Below are 16,462 nucleotides of genomic sequence, written 5' to 3'. Positions count from 1 at the left end.
TAATGTAGATTCGTGTCAACGGATGTTTACTGATTTGTTTTTCGGTTAGGAAATTTGGTAGAGTGGATACCAATGGATTGTGTTGCATAAGATCTAAGTAGCTATTACGGATTCGGTTAGCAGCTAGTCCTTACTGCTCAATGATCTAGAGGTAATAAGTTTTCTAATAATAATTACCTAATCTGCGGTGGTTACTATTTAGAGGTTAATTCTGGTGAGAAATTTGTGTCGGTGATTTGTGTAGTTAATGTCACGTTTCAGTTATCGATTTAAGAGATGGCATCTCCATTTTTTTACATATATTTCATGCTGCTGTAAAACATATTTTGTCATGTTAGCCTTTGTTTTTTCGGATTAGGGTAACAAACAAGAGTTGTGCATTCTTGTTACTTGTAACCAAAACCGTGAGACTCGCTAATTCAACTATAACTTTCAATACTTTTATTGAGACAAAGCGTAAAAGTCAAATCGGTGCCTATGTGGATCACCATCATATGGCCATGACCTGGCCCCTGTATAGTACACATGTACAGTCCTGTTAATATGTCTGATCTATAAGCCTATTTGTGTGTAGAACTCATTGATGAATTTGTATATACTAAATATGTTACCGCTAGCTTCTTTTGATGTGACAATCCATTCTTTGACAGACAGATAAAGATACATTTGAAATGGAAATCGAAAGGACAGAGTCTACAAGGAAACGTACCAAACTTGTACGTCTTTTTGGATCTTAATTTTGATTATTTCCATCGTTTACCGAAGTGAAAAAAGAGGCATTATTGGTATTACTGATGCATTATTCAATTTTCAGGTTGAAGAGAATGTTGTACCAGTGACAGAAGGAGCAATCGTGGAGGTTGCAGAAGAAGATGCTGAAGCAAATCCACCTGTATCTGAGCACATGGAGGTGTATATGAATCAAATTCTTGAAAAGATTGATAGCTTTACTCAGCAGGTAACTATGTTATCATCCAACGTAATCCCGATTGTAAATTTGCAGTCTTCCCATACTCATTGAACAAAGTTTATATTTGTTCTATTTTGAAGGTGTCTGAACTTCTTGAAACTGGGAAAGCATACTTCAGAGATTTGAGTACTGAGTTTGAAGAACGGGTGATAGCGTGAGTAAAATTAAACATTTAAACATATAAAACTGTTGCTAATTAATGAAACTTGATGCCCACAGGATACACAAGGAACAAATGGAGAAGTGGCAGGATGAAATCAAAGAGCTTCGGTTCTTAGATGCTTCAAATGAGGAGATCCATGCCATGCTGCAAAATGCTCAGCTTGTGCTTCACAATGTTCATAATGATTCCTGAAGGTAGAAATTATATCAATCATTTAAACTCATATGTTTCAAGACTTCCTTTTATCTTGTTATAGATAAACTAGTTACAAAAATTGAAGGTTTACAAAAGACGGGTTGGTTTTACTAGTTAATAAAACTTCATGTTTAAAGACATTACAATGTTTCTAGTAGGGATTTACCGCATTTATCAGTTATACAAGCCAAGCCCTCTCAGTTTTACAAGTATGACTATCATCAAATCGTTTCCAAATAATTATGTTAGGATTTATGTTCGTTCAATCATCATAGTTTAACTAACTTGTTGCTTTAAATACGTGGAGTTTGGATTGTACTGATTTGATTTTAGGCTTACACGTTGTTGTTAATTGAACAATTGCTGTTCGTTTACACACACAGTTACCCTTTCTAATTCAAGTTTAGAAGGGCTTCAACTCGATTATTGATGTCCAAATGACAGCATGCTCAGCTGAGTGATCAACATTAGGAGCAATAGGACAAGGCAAAACTAAATTGACAAGAATAATGTTTGCTTCATTTTACATAATAGATTCACGAAAAAATTGGCAGTCTCGACCTGCTAAATCAATATACTAGATTAATCAAAACATTCACAAAAATGTTGGCATTCTTCAAGTGCATGAATCACCAAATTGTAGCTCTCTTGAGACATCGATCCTTCTTCACCCAGTTTTAACAGCTTTTTGACATTAATCATTGAACCCGATTTTTTGCGTCTTTTGTCCACCGCTTTAGAATATACTGAGATGGGATTGCAGAAAGACCAGAATATAGTTGAAGAACAAGCAATGCATGTCTAAAAGATAACCCATTCAAACAATCGACAACTGCACGGTGCTTCAGAACTTGATTCATTATAACAAACGTTGAAATCCAAATTCTTTACTGAAGAAACACTAAGTGACCCCGGGCAGATTATGGATAATCTGGGGGCTAGATAATGTTTCCCACGAAGGTTAGGTCCAGCAGAGTAAGTTGTACTTTAGGGAACCTGCAAAACAGACACCGTAAGCTCGTCACTGAGAAGGGGGGGGTTCCTCCTTGTGACCACCCTCCGGCGTGAGAATCAGTCTATATTGCTCTTCGAATATAAAAGTATATGAATACTATTAGAGCAATTATCAAGTAAGTTATACGAGATAGTAGATGATCTTACCATTCCAAGATATTGGAGTATTTATAGCCGAAGGTAGGTTTTCTAGAAGGTACAGCCGGCTGAATAGTATTCCTGTTCAACCAACAGTGGATTACGCACAGGCCATACTGGTTGGTGGGTAGGTTACAGCCAACAGTAATAAAGTCGGCTGCACTATTCCACCAACTGTAGACCATGCACGTCCCACTGACTGTGGATTGTACGCAGGCCATGCTGGTTGGTGAATAGGTTACGGCCAACAGTAATACTATTCCACCAACTGTAGGCTGCGCCTGCTCCACAGTGAGGGTTGGTGAGTAGGCAGCGGCTAATAGTGACAAACAGTACTAGAGGGTGCTCCTCCTCGCACTGTTGTCGGTGAGCTGTCACCCTGTGATTGGCTCATGGGCTGTTCTGGTCAGATCGTCTGTCCTATCCATACCTTGGTAGGTATGGTACAAAAGATCTTTCAGAATCAGACTGGCTCATTTGGGCGGGATTGTTCCCGCCTTGCTCATGCCTTCATGTGACTGCTGAAGTAGCTAGTCTTGTACGTGTAGCCCTGCTGTCTGCGGGTAGCCTTCCCTGATGGCTTGTATCCGCAACTGCGGGAACAGGCGGGGTACTTCACCATTGGGAGGCTTTCCCTGCGTGTACAGCTTGCGTACTGCGCGTAAGATTCTATGAGCATGGTGGGTCCTGCGGGAGCAGATGGCCTTTGCGCAGACAACCCTGTTGAAGGTGAGTCTTGCGGGACCAACTGGTCTCTGCTGGGACCTACCTCTTCAAGTCCCCCCAGTCCAATGTTCTTCTCATGCGTGTTTAATAAAGTGAGGTGAACTTTTGGACTTAAGCAAAGGGTTTTGAAAAGGGTTTTGTAAGGTTTTCCATGGGAAGTCCTTGTCACTTGCAGAAATGCCCGAGTTTCCTGCTTGGTCTTTGGGTATGATGCGGGTAGGTCTGTAACCTCCTCGCAAGTCAGGAGCATTGAGTCCCAGTTGTATGTATTTTCCATGAGGTTTTGGTAGTTTCGAACATAGTGATCAATTATGTTAAGACCACCAATTCCATCTTGGAGCTTCAAACAACGTAGTTCTCGACGCTCCCGCTATGCGGGGATGTTATTTCCGTTTCCGCAAGCATTGCCCAGAAGATCCTTCTTGGTTTCAATTCCCAGCGGAGCGCTAGGTATGTGAAGGGTTTTGCCTTAACACTGTACCTGCGCTCGTCTTACGGTTACTTTACTTCCAAGGTATTCCTGGCGTTAATTCCCTGCGGGTGCTAGGTATGTGAAGGATTTTGCCTTTACACTGTACCCGCACCCGTCTTATAGTTACTTGGTTGCCGAGGAATATTTGGCTTCAATTCCCTGCGGGTGCTAGGTATGTGAAGGGTTTCGCCTTAACACTGTACCCGCATCCGTCTTATGGTTACTTGTTTGCCAAGGTTTTCTTGGCTTCAATTCCCTGCGGGTGCTAGGTGTGTGAAGGGTTTCGCCTTAACACTGTACCCGCATCCGTCTTACGGTTACTTGTTTGCCAAGGTAAGGGGGGATTTTCCCGCTTACTTTTTAATATTTTCGAATTTTGAATTTTGAAATTCGAAGAGTTGGTGAAAAGATAAGAACAGTCCAAACCTCTGAAACGTCGCGCGTCAGTTTCTTCTGACTGTCAGGACGTGCAGGAAGTTATGGTGACGTGACAGAACATGGTCATTCCAGTCGCTTTTTCAGGCGCGTGGGCGTGATTTTTCTGGCGCGTGGCCGCGAAATTACTGGCACACGTCCTTTCAACAGCTGTTGCCAGCCTGCTTTTTGCCACGTGTCATAGTTTCATTGCACCTTTGATTTCTCTCTCCTCCGCATTAAATTCACCGCATTAATTGCGATTACTATATAAAGGGGAAGAGAGTTATCTGTAATTCACACTTTCACCTTTCTTCTTCTTCTCAAGTAATTTCCGGCAAATTTTTCTGTTCAGTAAAGCCTTACTCTGAAATCTTTTTCTTTTTTCCACCATGTCTTCTCATGATACTGATGATCAGAAGACTGCTGGCGAATGCCAGTGTTCTCTTCCTGTCGATCTGTACCAGTATATCGTCAGGAAGTTCATGCTCGAGTCTCTCGAGCCTGAGTTTCCTGAACCCCACCATACTGTGTACGATGCCCCTAGTGGCAAGATCGGGGTTTATGCTGCATTCTTTGTCTACGGAAACCTTAGGTTTCCGTTGACAAAGTTTGTGTACCGTGTCCTGGAGAGGCACGGTGTGCACCTGACAGAGGTGCACCCCATGGCCATTGCCAAGGTCCGGCACTTTGAGTGGGTGTGCCGGATACTGGGCCTTGAGCCCTTTGTTGACCGTCTGATGACCTTCTACACTTGGAGGTGCATCCAGGGGTGGTACACTCTTACAACCCGTATAAAGGGTTTAAAGATTTGTACCACCGAGCGGAGTCTTCGCTCATGGAGAAGAGAGTTCTTCTTCATATCCGCTCGCGCCGTCCCCATCGCCATGAAGTTTAAGAATGGCCAGGCGCTTCCGAACCTTCCCGCCCTTAACTACGAGGAGGCGGAATGGTTTTCGAAGATATCCCGGGTCCAGTCCCCGGTTTTTCGTTTTCCGGAGTCGGCGATGGTGATGCTGGGGATGAGCCGGGTGTGGAAGGCGGCGAATGCGGATAAGGTTCCGATCGTCCTTGAATATGGTTCGAACTCTACCCCTTATGGTATGTCTTGTTTCTTTTTTACTGACTACGATTTTTTCTAACTTTTTTGTTGATTTCAGAGGGTAACGATCTTCAGTCGCTCCTGAATCCGCGGGAGGAAGATGGTCCTGCGCGGATGGGTACTCGTGCTCTGGACGAGAACGAGTTGCCCATCCTCGAGCAGACTGCGGGTCGGTTTGTGGAGGTTTACCCGCCAGGCCAAGAGATCCTGAGCCACCGTCGGCCAGGTAAGCCTATCTTCCACCCTGAACCTCTCAAAGCTGTGCCTGCTGCTGGAGTTCATGACATTTCTTCTTCTGAGGAATCCGCAGAAGGTCCTCCACTGGTGCGGAAGAGAAAGGCTGCCGTCGCGAAGGGCAAGGAGAAGGTGGCCTCTACGGCCGACCCGGTAGTCCTATCTGACTCGGAGTCAGATAATGCAGAGGTGGCGGGGAAGCCCGGTGGTGAAGAGACCACCGCTCCGGAGGCTGCAGGTGTCACCTCCGAGGAGGCAGCGGCAACGACGGTTACTGGTGGCAAGAGGCCGGCTCCATCGGGTTCGCCCCCGCTCGTCCGTGCGTTCAAGCTCAAGAAACCCCGTAAGTACCCCCATAATTCTTGTCTAGATTTGTTTAAAATAAATTTTTCTAACACTTTTGCTTGTGTAGGTGTGGATGTTGACGCATTCCAGGGTGGAGTTGGAGCAAGTATTCCCCCGCCAATGACGGTAGGCTCGGTCAGCCTTCCCGAGGCATCGACCCAGGCGTCTACGCCTGCTTCCGCTGGTTCCAGCCTTCCTGAGGCTGTTCCAGCTGAGAAGGTGTCTCCGCCGGCCGTGAGTGCAATTTTTACCGCATCTTTCACGGAGCCGGCGGTTACTGTTGCTGAGGAGGTGGCGCCAACCATGGCTACCACAGCGGCTGCCACTATACCTGCGCCACCGGCACCGACGGCCGGACCTTCAGGTATGCGCCAGGCTTCCCGCCGATCTATGCCACCTTCCCGTCTGCCTGACCTGTTGGATGGATTTCCTTTAGGTTCAGGTGATGGGTTTGGCGGCTATCGGCCTGTTATTGACCCTACAGGTACGTAGGGTTATTTTTCCTTTACATATTTTTATCATCTTTTCCTAACTGCCTTTGTTTCTTTTGCAGTGTCGGATTCCAATGAAGTGTATGTTCCAAGATGGAACATACGCCGAGGAACAACCCTTCGCACCCCTGTGGAGTGCGTGGACTGGGCTCGCCACGCTGCTCCTCATGGTGCGTTGGGGGAAGCCATGGCTAGCTACCAAGAGGGTAGGCTAACCAATGAGCTTCGGGTTCTCCAGGCCCGAACGCAGCCCCGCGTCGAGCTGCTTTGTCGTGAAAACGACAAGTTAAAAGCAGCTCGCGCCAAAGATATATCTGAAGCGCGGGCTCTTCGGGAGGAGAACCGGCAGTTGGCCGCTGCCGCAGCCGAGAAGGAGAAGGCATTCAAGGCCCTTGAGGTTGAAGTCCAGGCGCGACTCGAGGCCCGCTCCAAGGCTGCCCAAGCTGTGAATGAACAGCTTCGGCTGGCCAAGGAGACTGCGCGAAACTCAACTGAGAGGGCTGCCAAGGCTGAAGCTGTTGCTGAGCCACTTCGCGAAGAGAATGAGCAGCTTAAATGCAAATTAAAGGCTCTTCAGCATGCTCATGACGCCTTGGCAATGGAAGATGCCAAGAAGCTGCAGGAGATCCTTGACCAGAGGGGGGTGCTTGACCGTACTGAAAGGAAACTCAAAAGCGTCGAAGAAGCTGCCGCCAAGGAAGTTCAACTTGCCAACCTTGATAAAAGCGGAGCCGAACGTGCTTGTAAAGAAAGTCAAGCTACCCTCCAATGGTTGCTTCGAGAAGCGTTGCCTCAGGTATCCTCTTTTTCTTTACGCTTTCTGCTTGTAATTAGAAAATGTTCTAAGTATTCTTTTGTAGGTTGTGCGTCAGGTCCTCTCAGAGACCTCTTACGACGATGCAATGAGCGCAGCCCTCAACGCTTCTCATGAGGATGGGCAGAAGACTGGCTTCCTGCTTGGTCTAGGGTTTGCTGAGAGAGGCTTTCCGCCCTCCAACTTCCCTTTATTCAATGTTAATACTGAAGCTGCTTATGACCAAGCTGTGAATCAGTATGCTGCCTTCCCGCATCCAGTGGTGGAGAAGGTGAATGAAGTCGCTGCTGCTGATGATGGGCTAAACATCCTTAAGGCTTTCCTTGGGCAGCCGCGCTCTGATGGTGCTGGCCCAAGCGGAGGTGGCCCTGAAGCCTGATCCTGAAGATCCCTTCCCGCTGCTAGGATAGACTTAGCTTTGTATAGATTTCTTTTAGGCGGGTAGTTACCCAGCCCTTGTAATTGATTGTGAAATATTAATCTCTTTGCGTATAAGATTGTTATTTCCTTGGGTTCTTTGCTTTATAAACTTATGACTTGCATACTCAGTTTAAATTAGCAATTTCCCAAGTGCTTAGAATAAGAACCTTTGAACGTGGTTGATAATGGGTTAAAGTTTCGCCTCCTCCTTCGTGATTGTGCGGGCAAAACCGTCACTTGCACTTGGTAGGATGGCTAATCTTTACCCTTTATCTGACCTGCGTGTAGGTTTTTCAAAATTTCTAAGGCATTAAGTTAAACCTTTGAACGTGGTTGATAATGGACTAAAGTTTTCGCTCCCTCTTTCGTGATTGTGCGGGTGTAACCGTCACTTGCACTTACTAGGATGGCTTTAACTTTAGACCTATATCTGACCTGCGTGTAGGTTTTTCTTGTCCTTTTTTTTTTTTTTTTTAGTGTTCATAAGTTAACCTTATAACGTGGTAGACGGTAAGTTAAGTTTGGCTTCCTTGTTCGTGATTGTGCGGGTAAGACCGTCACTTGCACTTCCAAGGATGGCTAAACTTTACCTACATCTGACCTGCGTGTAGGTTTTCCTTAGGAACTTTAACATTTTGGCGTTGTGTTTATGCGGGTATTGCCGCCTTCCACACGCAACTACTTCTTCCCGTAAGGGAAGTTCATAGGTTACAAGCTATCAATACATCGTGAAAGGAGAATCATTTCCATTAGAAGTGGCTCTAGGCCTTTTCTTTACAAGTTGGAATTGATCTACATATAACATTTGCGTAATTGAGCTCCATTCCATGTTCTAGGGATGGGAGTGCCATCGAGCCTTTCGAGCCGGTACGCGCCCTTTCCCAGAACTTCTTTGATGATGTATGGCCCTTCCCAAATCGGGGCCAACTTTCCTGGGCGTTGTTGGTTCGAAGCCTCGTTGTTACGCAGTATGTAGTCTCCTTCCTTGAAGTTGCAGAGTTTTACCCGCGTGTTGTAGTACTTTTGCATTTGTCGTTTGTAGTTTTCTTCACGCACGGCGGCTAAGTCTCTGCGCTCTTCGGTTAGCATAAGGTCTAACCGTCTTTCCGCATCATTGTCTTCTGGTTGGATTAAGACCCTTGGTGAGGGTAAACCGATTTCGACTGGGATCATGGCTTCAGTGCCATAAGTGAGACTGAACGGGGTTTCTCCCGTACTGGTCTTCTTCAGCGTTCTGTTTGCCCAAAGGACGTGCGGAAGCTCGTCCACCCAGCCGGATCTGTGTTCCAAGAGTCTTTTCTTGATGCCTTCGACGATGCTCTTGTTTGCTCTTTCTACCTCACCGTTACCTTGCGGGTGTGCCACTGAGGTAAAGGTGTGGGTGATTTGAAGTTCTTTCAGCCACTGCTGTAGCTTCTTGTCAGCAAAGTTGGTGCCATTGTCGCTTACCAAATTCTGTGGAAGTCCAAAACGGCAAATAATAAATTCCCAAATAAATTTTTTGATATGCTTTGCGGTTGTTTGGGCTAAAGGTTTCGCTTCTATCCATTTGGTGAAGTAGTCAATGGCCACCACTAGGAACTGAACATTCCCAGCTGCTGTTGGAAATGGGCCTGTCACGTCAATGGCCCACTTCTGAAATGGCCATGAGGAAGTGACAGGAACAAGTTCATTTTTCGGGCGATGCGTGTTGGGTGCGTAAAGCTGACAAGATCTGCATTTTCTGATGTATGCCAACGCGTCCATATGCATACCCGGCCAGAAGTATCCCGCGTTGTTTAGCTTGGCTACCACAGCGCGGGGGCCTGCGTGTACTCCACAGATGCCTTCGTGAACCTCCCTTAGGAGGTAGTCAGCATCTTGGTTGTCCACGCATCTTAACAATGGGCCAAGAAAGTTACGTCTGTAAAGGGTGTCATTGACCAGCTGATAATTCAGTGCTTTACAGCGTAGTTTTCTTGCCTGTGACTTCGACTCTGGTAACGTTCCTGCTTCAAGGTATTTTATTATTGGGGTCATCCATGTTTCTGTACCGGTTTGGATGACACAAATTTCCTTGTGCGGGACTGATGGTGTTTCGAGGAGTTCCACGCGGATGTCCTTACCCAAGTGGGTGAAGGCCAGTGATGCAAGCTTGCTTAACGCATCCGCAGATTTGTTTTCGCTGCGCTTGACATGTATCACTTTACAATCATTAAAATCGCGCATGATGGCTTTGGCCTGGGCAAGGTACAGGGCCATTGTGTCATTTACAGCCGTGTACGTCCCGTTTATTTGGTTTGCCACTAGCATGGAATCTACATGGGCTTCCAAATTTTTTACACCCATTTTACGCGCAATCCTCAATCCGGCCAGGAATGCTTCATATTCAGCTTCGTTATTCGTACTTGGGAAATCCAGCCGAATAGCATAAGTATATTCCTGGCCTGCTGGGTTTGTTAATTTTAACCCTGCGCCTGAACCCTCGTTATTAGCTGCTCCATCAGTATAGAGTCGCCAGACCTCATCGATTTCGTGTGCTGGGGAGGGTTGAACCTCCTCCTGGCACTCTTTCTCCCGCGCAGCGGGGACTTCAGCAATAAAATCAGCCAGGACCTGGCCTTTAATGGCTGGTCTCGGCTTGTATTGAATCGCATATTCTCCCAATTCAATTGCCCATTTGGCTAGGCGTCCCGATAACTCGGGTTTGCCTAGAACATTTGAGAGTTTGAAGTTGGTGAGAATAGTGATTGGGTGACCCTGGAAATATCGTCTCAACCTGCGTGAAGCGTGTATAAGTGCCAAGACCAGTTTTTCCAGGGTAGAGTACCGGGTTTCCGCGTCTGCCAGCACGCGGCTAACATAATAGATTGGCATCTGGATGCCTTTTCGTTCTACAAGCAGGACTGCCCCGGTTGCTCTATCTGTTGCGGAGAGGTATAGGATCAACTCCTCTCCCGCTTGTGGTGCTGTGAGTGTTGGGAGTTCGATCAGGCGTGATCGAATCTCCTGGAAAGCTGCTTCCGCTTCTGGTGTCCAGCGGAAGTGCGTTTTCTTTAAACAATTTCTTAGTGTTGACACAAAAGGGAACGACCTATCCGCATGATTTGCCAAAAAGCGGTTAAGCGCGACTAGTCGTCCATTAAGTGTTTGAGCCTGTTTTATGGTGGTAGGTGATTCCATTTTGACAATGGCTTCGACCTTTTCAGGGTTCGCTCTGAAGCCATCTTTAGTAATAATGACCCCTAAGAACTTCCCTTCTTCCACCCCAAATGAACACTTGCTCGGGTTGAGCTTCATGTTTATCTTTCTGAGCGTGTTGAAAGTTTCCTCAATGTCTTTCAACATCGTCTCTGGCTCGGGGCTTTTGATGACCAAATCATCCATATAGACTTCCAAGTTTCTCCCAATTTGGGCGTGAAACTCTTTGTCCATTAGTCGTTGGTACGTGGACCCCGCGTTCTTAAGTCCGAACGGCATCATTTTATAACAAAATGTGCCATCGGGCGTCCGAAAGGCGGTTTTGTCCTGGTCATCCACAGCCATGTGGATTTGATGGTACCCCTTATACGCATCCAAGAAGCATTTAAGGCGAAATGGTGCCACCGAATCCACCTTGAGATCAATTTCTGGCAACGGATAACAATCTTTGGGGCATGCTTTATTCAAATCTTTGAAATCTATGCACATGCGCCATTGTTTGTTATTCTTCGGTACCATTACGGGATTTGCAACCCATGTTTGATATTTGCTAACGCGCACGATGCCCGCATCAAGGAGTTCCTTGACTTGGGTTCTGCACGCGTTGGTTTGCTCGGGCCCCATTACTCTGCGCTTTTGTACGATCGGCGTTACGGCCGGATCGCATTTGAGCTTATGCTCTGCCTTTCCCCGGGGTACACCAGTCATGTCGGCTGGTGTCCACGCGAAGATGTCTGCGTTTCGCTGCAGTAAGCGCTTGAGTAAGGTGCGTGTTGGATCAACAATTGTCGGGCCAATGGTAACGGCCTGATCGGGATATTTCCCATTGAATGCCCACTGTTCAGGCTCAGTGATGGTTTGTTTGGCCATCTTCGGTTTGGGTTTAGAGGAGACAGATGCGATGCATACCTGGGGAATGCCCGTGATCATCGCTACGCCTTCAGTTGTTGGCCATCCCATCATGCCGTGGACTGAGGATACCACAGCGTTGAATCTTGCCATCCCGTCTCTCCCGAATAGGATGTCATACGTATGATGTGGTTTTTTCATCACAACAAAATCCACATCCTCCGTGCGTGAATAATTCCCATCAGTGAGAGTGACGGGGAAAGATAGGATGCCCAAGGGAGTGTTCATGCTGCCGTCAAACCCTTCCATTGAAGCGTAGACCGTCTCCAGGCGTTCCTTGTCTTCATCATCGAGCTTGTCGAAGAACTGCCTGTACATCACTGTCGACGATGCGCCATTGTCAACGAGGGTGCGGGAGGTGATGTAGTGCCCCAGCTGGCTTTTAATGACAATGGGGCCTTCTTTGTTTGGGCCTCCCGGCACTCGCGGGAAGCGCACTTCTGCTTCCTTCCATGCGCATGATTCGGTCATTGGTCTCTTTCTTCCTCTGACCTTACCATGGACCATGTTGATGCTAATGTCGACGGGCTTCCGTCCGTTACCCCTGTACCTGTTGTCGTTCCTTCCTCCCTTCTTGATAGATGCCACGAGGTGTGCGAGCCTCCCATCCTTGACGAATGTCTCGACGATGTCCCTCAAGGATGTGCACTCCTCAGTGCTATGGCCCTTTGTCCCATGGAAGTCACAAGACTTGCTTTGATCCGCATTGGGTTTCTGTCGGATCACTGGAGCTTTTGGCCATGGCAGTTTTTCCGTGGCAAATATCTCCGTGACGCTCTTGGTGAGTGGCGTCCAGCGGTTTTTTCGGTTCAAAGGGTGCGTTTTGTCCCTTCCGCCAACCAGAGGGCGAGAGCTTGAGGGGGCGTCAAAGTTTATCCTTGACTGCCAAATACCTTGCCGCCTCTTTTTGTTTAGCCGGGCGGTTCTTACATTATTCTCCCTTGTCCTCTGCGTGTAGAGGTTTGTATTGTGGGGGAGATCTCTTCCCAGCTGTTTCTCTGTTTCGGCAAAGCGCTTGGCTGCCGTCATTATGGCATCCCACGTGGATGGCATACCGTCTTTACCCGTCAGAGTGCGGATGAGTTCTGGGTATTCAGCGCCCTGAATGAAAGCGGCGCGAACGAGGTCTTCACTGATGTTGCCCAGACTCACCTTCTTGGAGTTGAAGCGGGTGATGAAGTCTAGTAAGGATTCATCCTCTTCTCTGACACAGTTGAGGATCGTCCACTGCTCCTCAGTGTGTTTCCTCTGTTGACTAAACTGTTGACTGAACTTGTTCTGGAAGTCTGCCCAGTCATAAATGTGGTGGACCGGTAAACGGTCGAACCATGCTCTGGCTGCTCCTACCAGAGTCATCTGGAACATGTAGCACCACGTGGGTTCCGTCCAGTTACTGACGGTTGCCCCCGCAATGAACCTGTTCAGATGGTCATCTGGGTCGGATAGACCATCGTATGTGCCAACGTTGGACATTTGTTTGGCACTCCTCGGGGCGATTGCTTCTGCAATGTCCCTTGCAAATTTTGACCTTCCTGCGTTTGTAGCAGTAGGTCTAAAGGCCTTGGAGAAGTCGCGAGAGCTTTTTTCCGTGACTGGTTGGAATGCTTCCCCAAAGTTCCTTTTTGGCTGGGGATCCGTTTCCTTACGCTTCCCTTTCGCCCTATGGCGAGGGTTCGCGTCGGTGTCGGAGTCTTCCCCCTCGCCGTCTGAGTACTCGTGCTCACTACTCATGTTGAGGTGCTGGCGAGTACTACCGAATTCCTCAGCTTGTTGGACTGAACGCAAGCGTTCGTCCAACTCAGCCTGAAATTCTCTTTGACGTGCCTCGGCCCATGCCTTCACTTGATCAAGTGTTTGGCGAGGGGCTCGAGGTCGTTTTTCCAGCTGGGCATCAGTGAATCCCAGTGGAATATTTACTCCACTTGCCCCTACATGAGTGACTGGGGTAGTGTTCGTAAAATGTATTTCACTTGCCCCAGCTTGGGTGGCTGGGGTAGTGTTTGTAAACATTGTGTTGCCGGTGTTAACCCCAGTGGCTGGGGTTGTGGTTACCGGAATTTCTCTAGTCATCTTGGAAGTTTTGAAAAACTGGAGAAAGATGTAGTTCTAGCTTTATGCACGGATGGCGCCAATGAAGAAACACTAAGTGACCCCGGGCAGATTATGGATAATCTGGGGGCTAGATAATGTTTCCCACGAAGGTTAGGTCCAGCAGAGTAAGTTGTACTTTAGGGAACCTGCAAAACAGACACCGTAAGCTCGTCACTGAGAAGGGGGGGGTTCCTCCTTGTGACCACCCTCCGGCGTGAGAATCAGTCTATATTGCTCTTCGAATATAAAAGTATATGAATACTATTAGAGCAATTATCAAGTAAGTTATACGAGATAGTAGATGATCTTACCATTCCAAGATATTGGAGTATTTATAGCCGAAGGTAGGTTTTCTAGAAGGTACAGCCGGCTGAATAGTATTCCTGTTCAACCAACAGTGGATTACGCACAGGCCATACTGGTTGGTGGGTAGGTTACAGCCAACAGTAATAAAGTCGGCTGCACTATTCCACCAACTGTAGACCATGCACGTCCCACTGACTGTGGATTGTACGCAGGCCATGCTGGTTGGTGAATAGGTTACGGCCAACAGTAATACTATTCCACCAACTGTAGGCTGCGCCTGCTCCACAGTGAGGGTTGGTGAGTAGGCAGCGGCTAATAGTGACAAACAGTACTAGAGGGTGCTCCTCCTCGCACTGTTGTCGGTGAGCTGTCACCCTGTGATTGGCTCATGGGCTGTTCTGGTCAGATCGTCTGTCCTATCCATACCTTGGTAGGTATGGTACAAAAGATCTTTCAGAATCAGACTGGCTCATTTGGGCGGGATTGTTCCCGCCTTGCTCATGCCTTCATGTGACTGCTGAAGTAGCTAGTCTTGTACGTGTAGCCCTGCTGTCTGCGGGTAGCCTTCCCTGATGGCTTGTATCCGCAACTGCGGGAACAGGCGGGGTACTTCACCATTGGGAGGCTTTCCCTGCGTGTACAGCTTGCGTACTGCGCGTAAGATTCTATGAGCATGGTGGGTCCTGCGGGAGCAGATGGCCTTTGCGCAGACAACCCTGTTGAAGGTGAGTCTTGCGGGACCAACTGGTCTCTGCTGGGACCTACCTCTTCAAGTCCCCCCAACTGCACGGTGCTTCAGAACTTGATTCATTATAACAAACGTTGAAATCCAAATTCTTTACAGAATCAGAAACTCTATATGCAATGATCCCATCCATTTGCGCCTCCTTTTTAGGCATACAAGCAGAGGAACCCAAAACCTCAGTTTGAAATTTCGTGAAAACCGCATGCGTGTATACACCCGACATGTGTTTTTCAAACGGCGATGGTGATTTTAAGGTAGGCGGTTTATTCCGTGTATCAGAATCCCCTTTCGCTTCCTCTTCATATTGATCTTGAAGAATAGATTCATATTGTTTAACAAATTCGTGCACGCTCGTTACCTCAAGTACATATTTGTCAAAGAAACAGTTTACACTCTCGGACCGTTGAAGAGTCGACATTCCTGCCAAACAAACATCCCTCATGTAAACCGGGGCCCACTGCTTACGGGTTTTGTATAATGACTTCATCCAATCAGAATCTCTAAGCCCGGGCCTATCCTCCATTTCAAACCATCTTTTATCAAATTGCTCATCGGTAAACGATCCATAAACGCATTTTTCAAACTTTTCCGTAAAATCACCTGGCTTTGAAGCTTCAGATATCCTGTCAACAATACTCCATAAAGAAAAACAGTGTTTTGAAGACGGGAACACTCGCGCAACAGCAGTTTCCAAATTCTCATCTTTATCAGTAATAACAACTTTGGGGGCCCGCCACCCATCGCATTTAGCCACACCTGCATAGCACAGGAATAAGCAGACATACTGTCGTCAGAAAGCAAAGCACACCCGAGCAGCATGAACTGATAATGTTGATTCACCCCAATAAAAAGAGCAAGTGGCATTCGATAACTGTTTACAATATAAGTAGTATCTAACGATACAACATCACAAAAATTGACATAATTATATCTGGCTTTTGGATCAACCCATATTATGTTTTTCAACAGTAGGTCTATCCCATAAACGAAATGCGGATGAACAATCTGCATCTGTGTGAAAAAACTGCATAACATATTCACTTCGCCTGCTGCTAACGCCATATTACCTACAAAAGAAGTCGAAATTTAACAAATAAAAATTCAATGGTGAGCCTTTGCTTTGAAAAATTTTCAAAAATAGTGTCTTTGTTAAAGTTGTTTCACAAATGGTATGCTTTTAAGAGGTATTTTTAAAGTTGTTTCACAAATGGTATGCTTTTAAGAGGTAACCGTGGTTTGAAACCACGGTTTGGGTATATATTTTTTAGAGTGTATCAGATGTGAATTATATAAAACAATATTTTGATTAAAACAAGACAAGCCGTGGTTTAAAACCACGGATTGCATAAAATAATAACCGAATACCACCTAGGGAGAGGTGATGGTTTTGCTTATTAATCAAGCCGTGGTTTGAAACCACGGTTTGAACTTTTTAATATTTTTAAATGCCGAGAAATAATATTATTTCTAATGTTTGAATTTTTTTTATTATAACTCTTCTCAGTTCAATTATGTTTACATGTGCTGGTTGATAAGTTTTTCATATTGCAGTTCTTTTGTAAGGTGATGTAATGTCAATAACTTTTTAGCGTGTTATCATTTTAATAATTTAGATCTATCAAATGAACCCTATAAATAGAGTATAAGCACATAATTAAGATAAAAAACTATTAAAAACAAATGTTATCTAAGTTGTATTCTCAAATTATCACACATTTACAATGTCTTCAAAC

General features: G+C 46.3%; 1 protein-coding gene and 1 pseudogene across 1 annotated transcript; one reads left to right on the top strand and one right to left on the bottom strand.

Annotated features, from left to right (window-relative positions):
* Positions 1-640: 640 nt before the first annotated feature.
* On the top strand, positions 641-1,509 carry LOC143535567 (uncharacterized). The gene is made up of 4 exons (XM_077029787.1): positions 641-716; positions 815-958; positions 1,051-1,124; positions 1,190-1,509. Exons 1-4 carry the CDS (start codon positions 672-674, stop codon positions 1,323-1,325), a joined length of 399 nt encoding a protein of 132 aa, XP_076885902.1. The 5' UTR covers positions 641-671; the 3' UTR covers positions 1,326-1,509.
* Positions 1,510-14,745: 13,236 nt separating this feature from the next.
* On the bottom strand, positions 14,746-15,791 carry LOC143535591 (protein FAR-RED ELONGATED HYPOCOTYL 3 pseudogene; annotated as a pseudogene).
* Between the last annotated feature and the right edge of the window lie 671 nt (positions 15,792-16,462).

This window comes from Bidens hawaiensis, unplaced genomic scaffold, assembly GCF_021521415.1.
Source record: "Bidens hawaiensis isolate Kalapana, Puna unplaced genomic scaffold, B.hawaiensis_p1.1 tig00010569_1, whole genome shotgun sequence".
Classification (NCBI taxonomy): Eukaryota; Viridiplantae; Streptophyta; class Magnoliopsida; order Asterales; family Asteraceae; genus Bidens; species Bidens hawaiensis.
The sequence above is the reverse complement of the archived record's forward strand: the minus strand, read 5'-3'. Positions and strand labels throughout refer to the sequence as shown.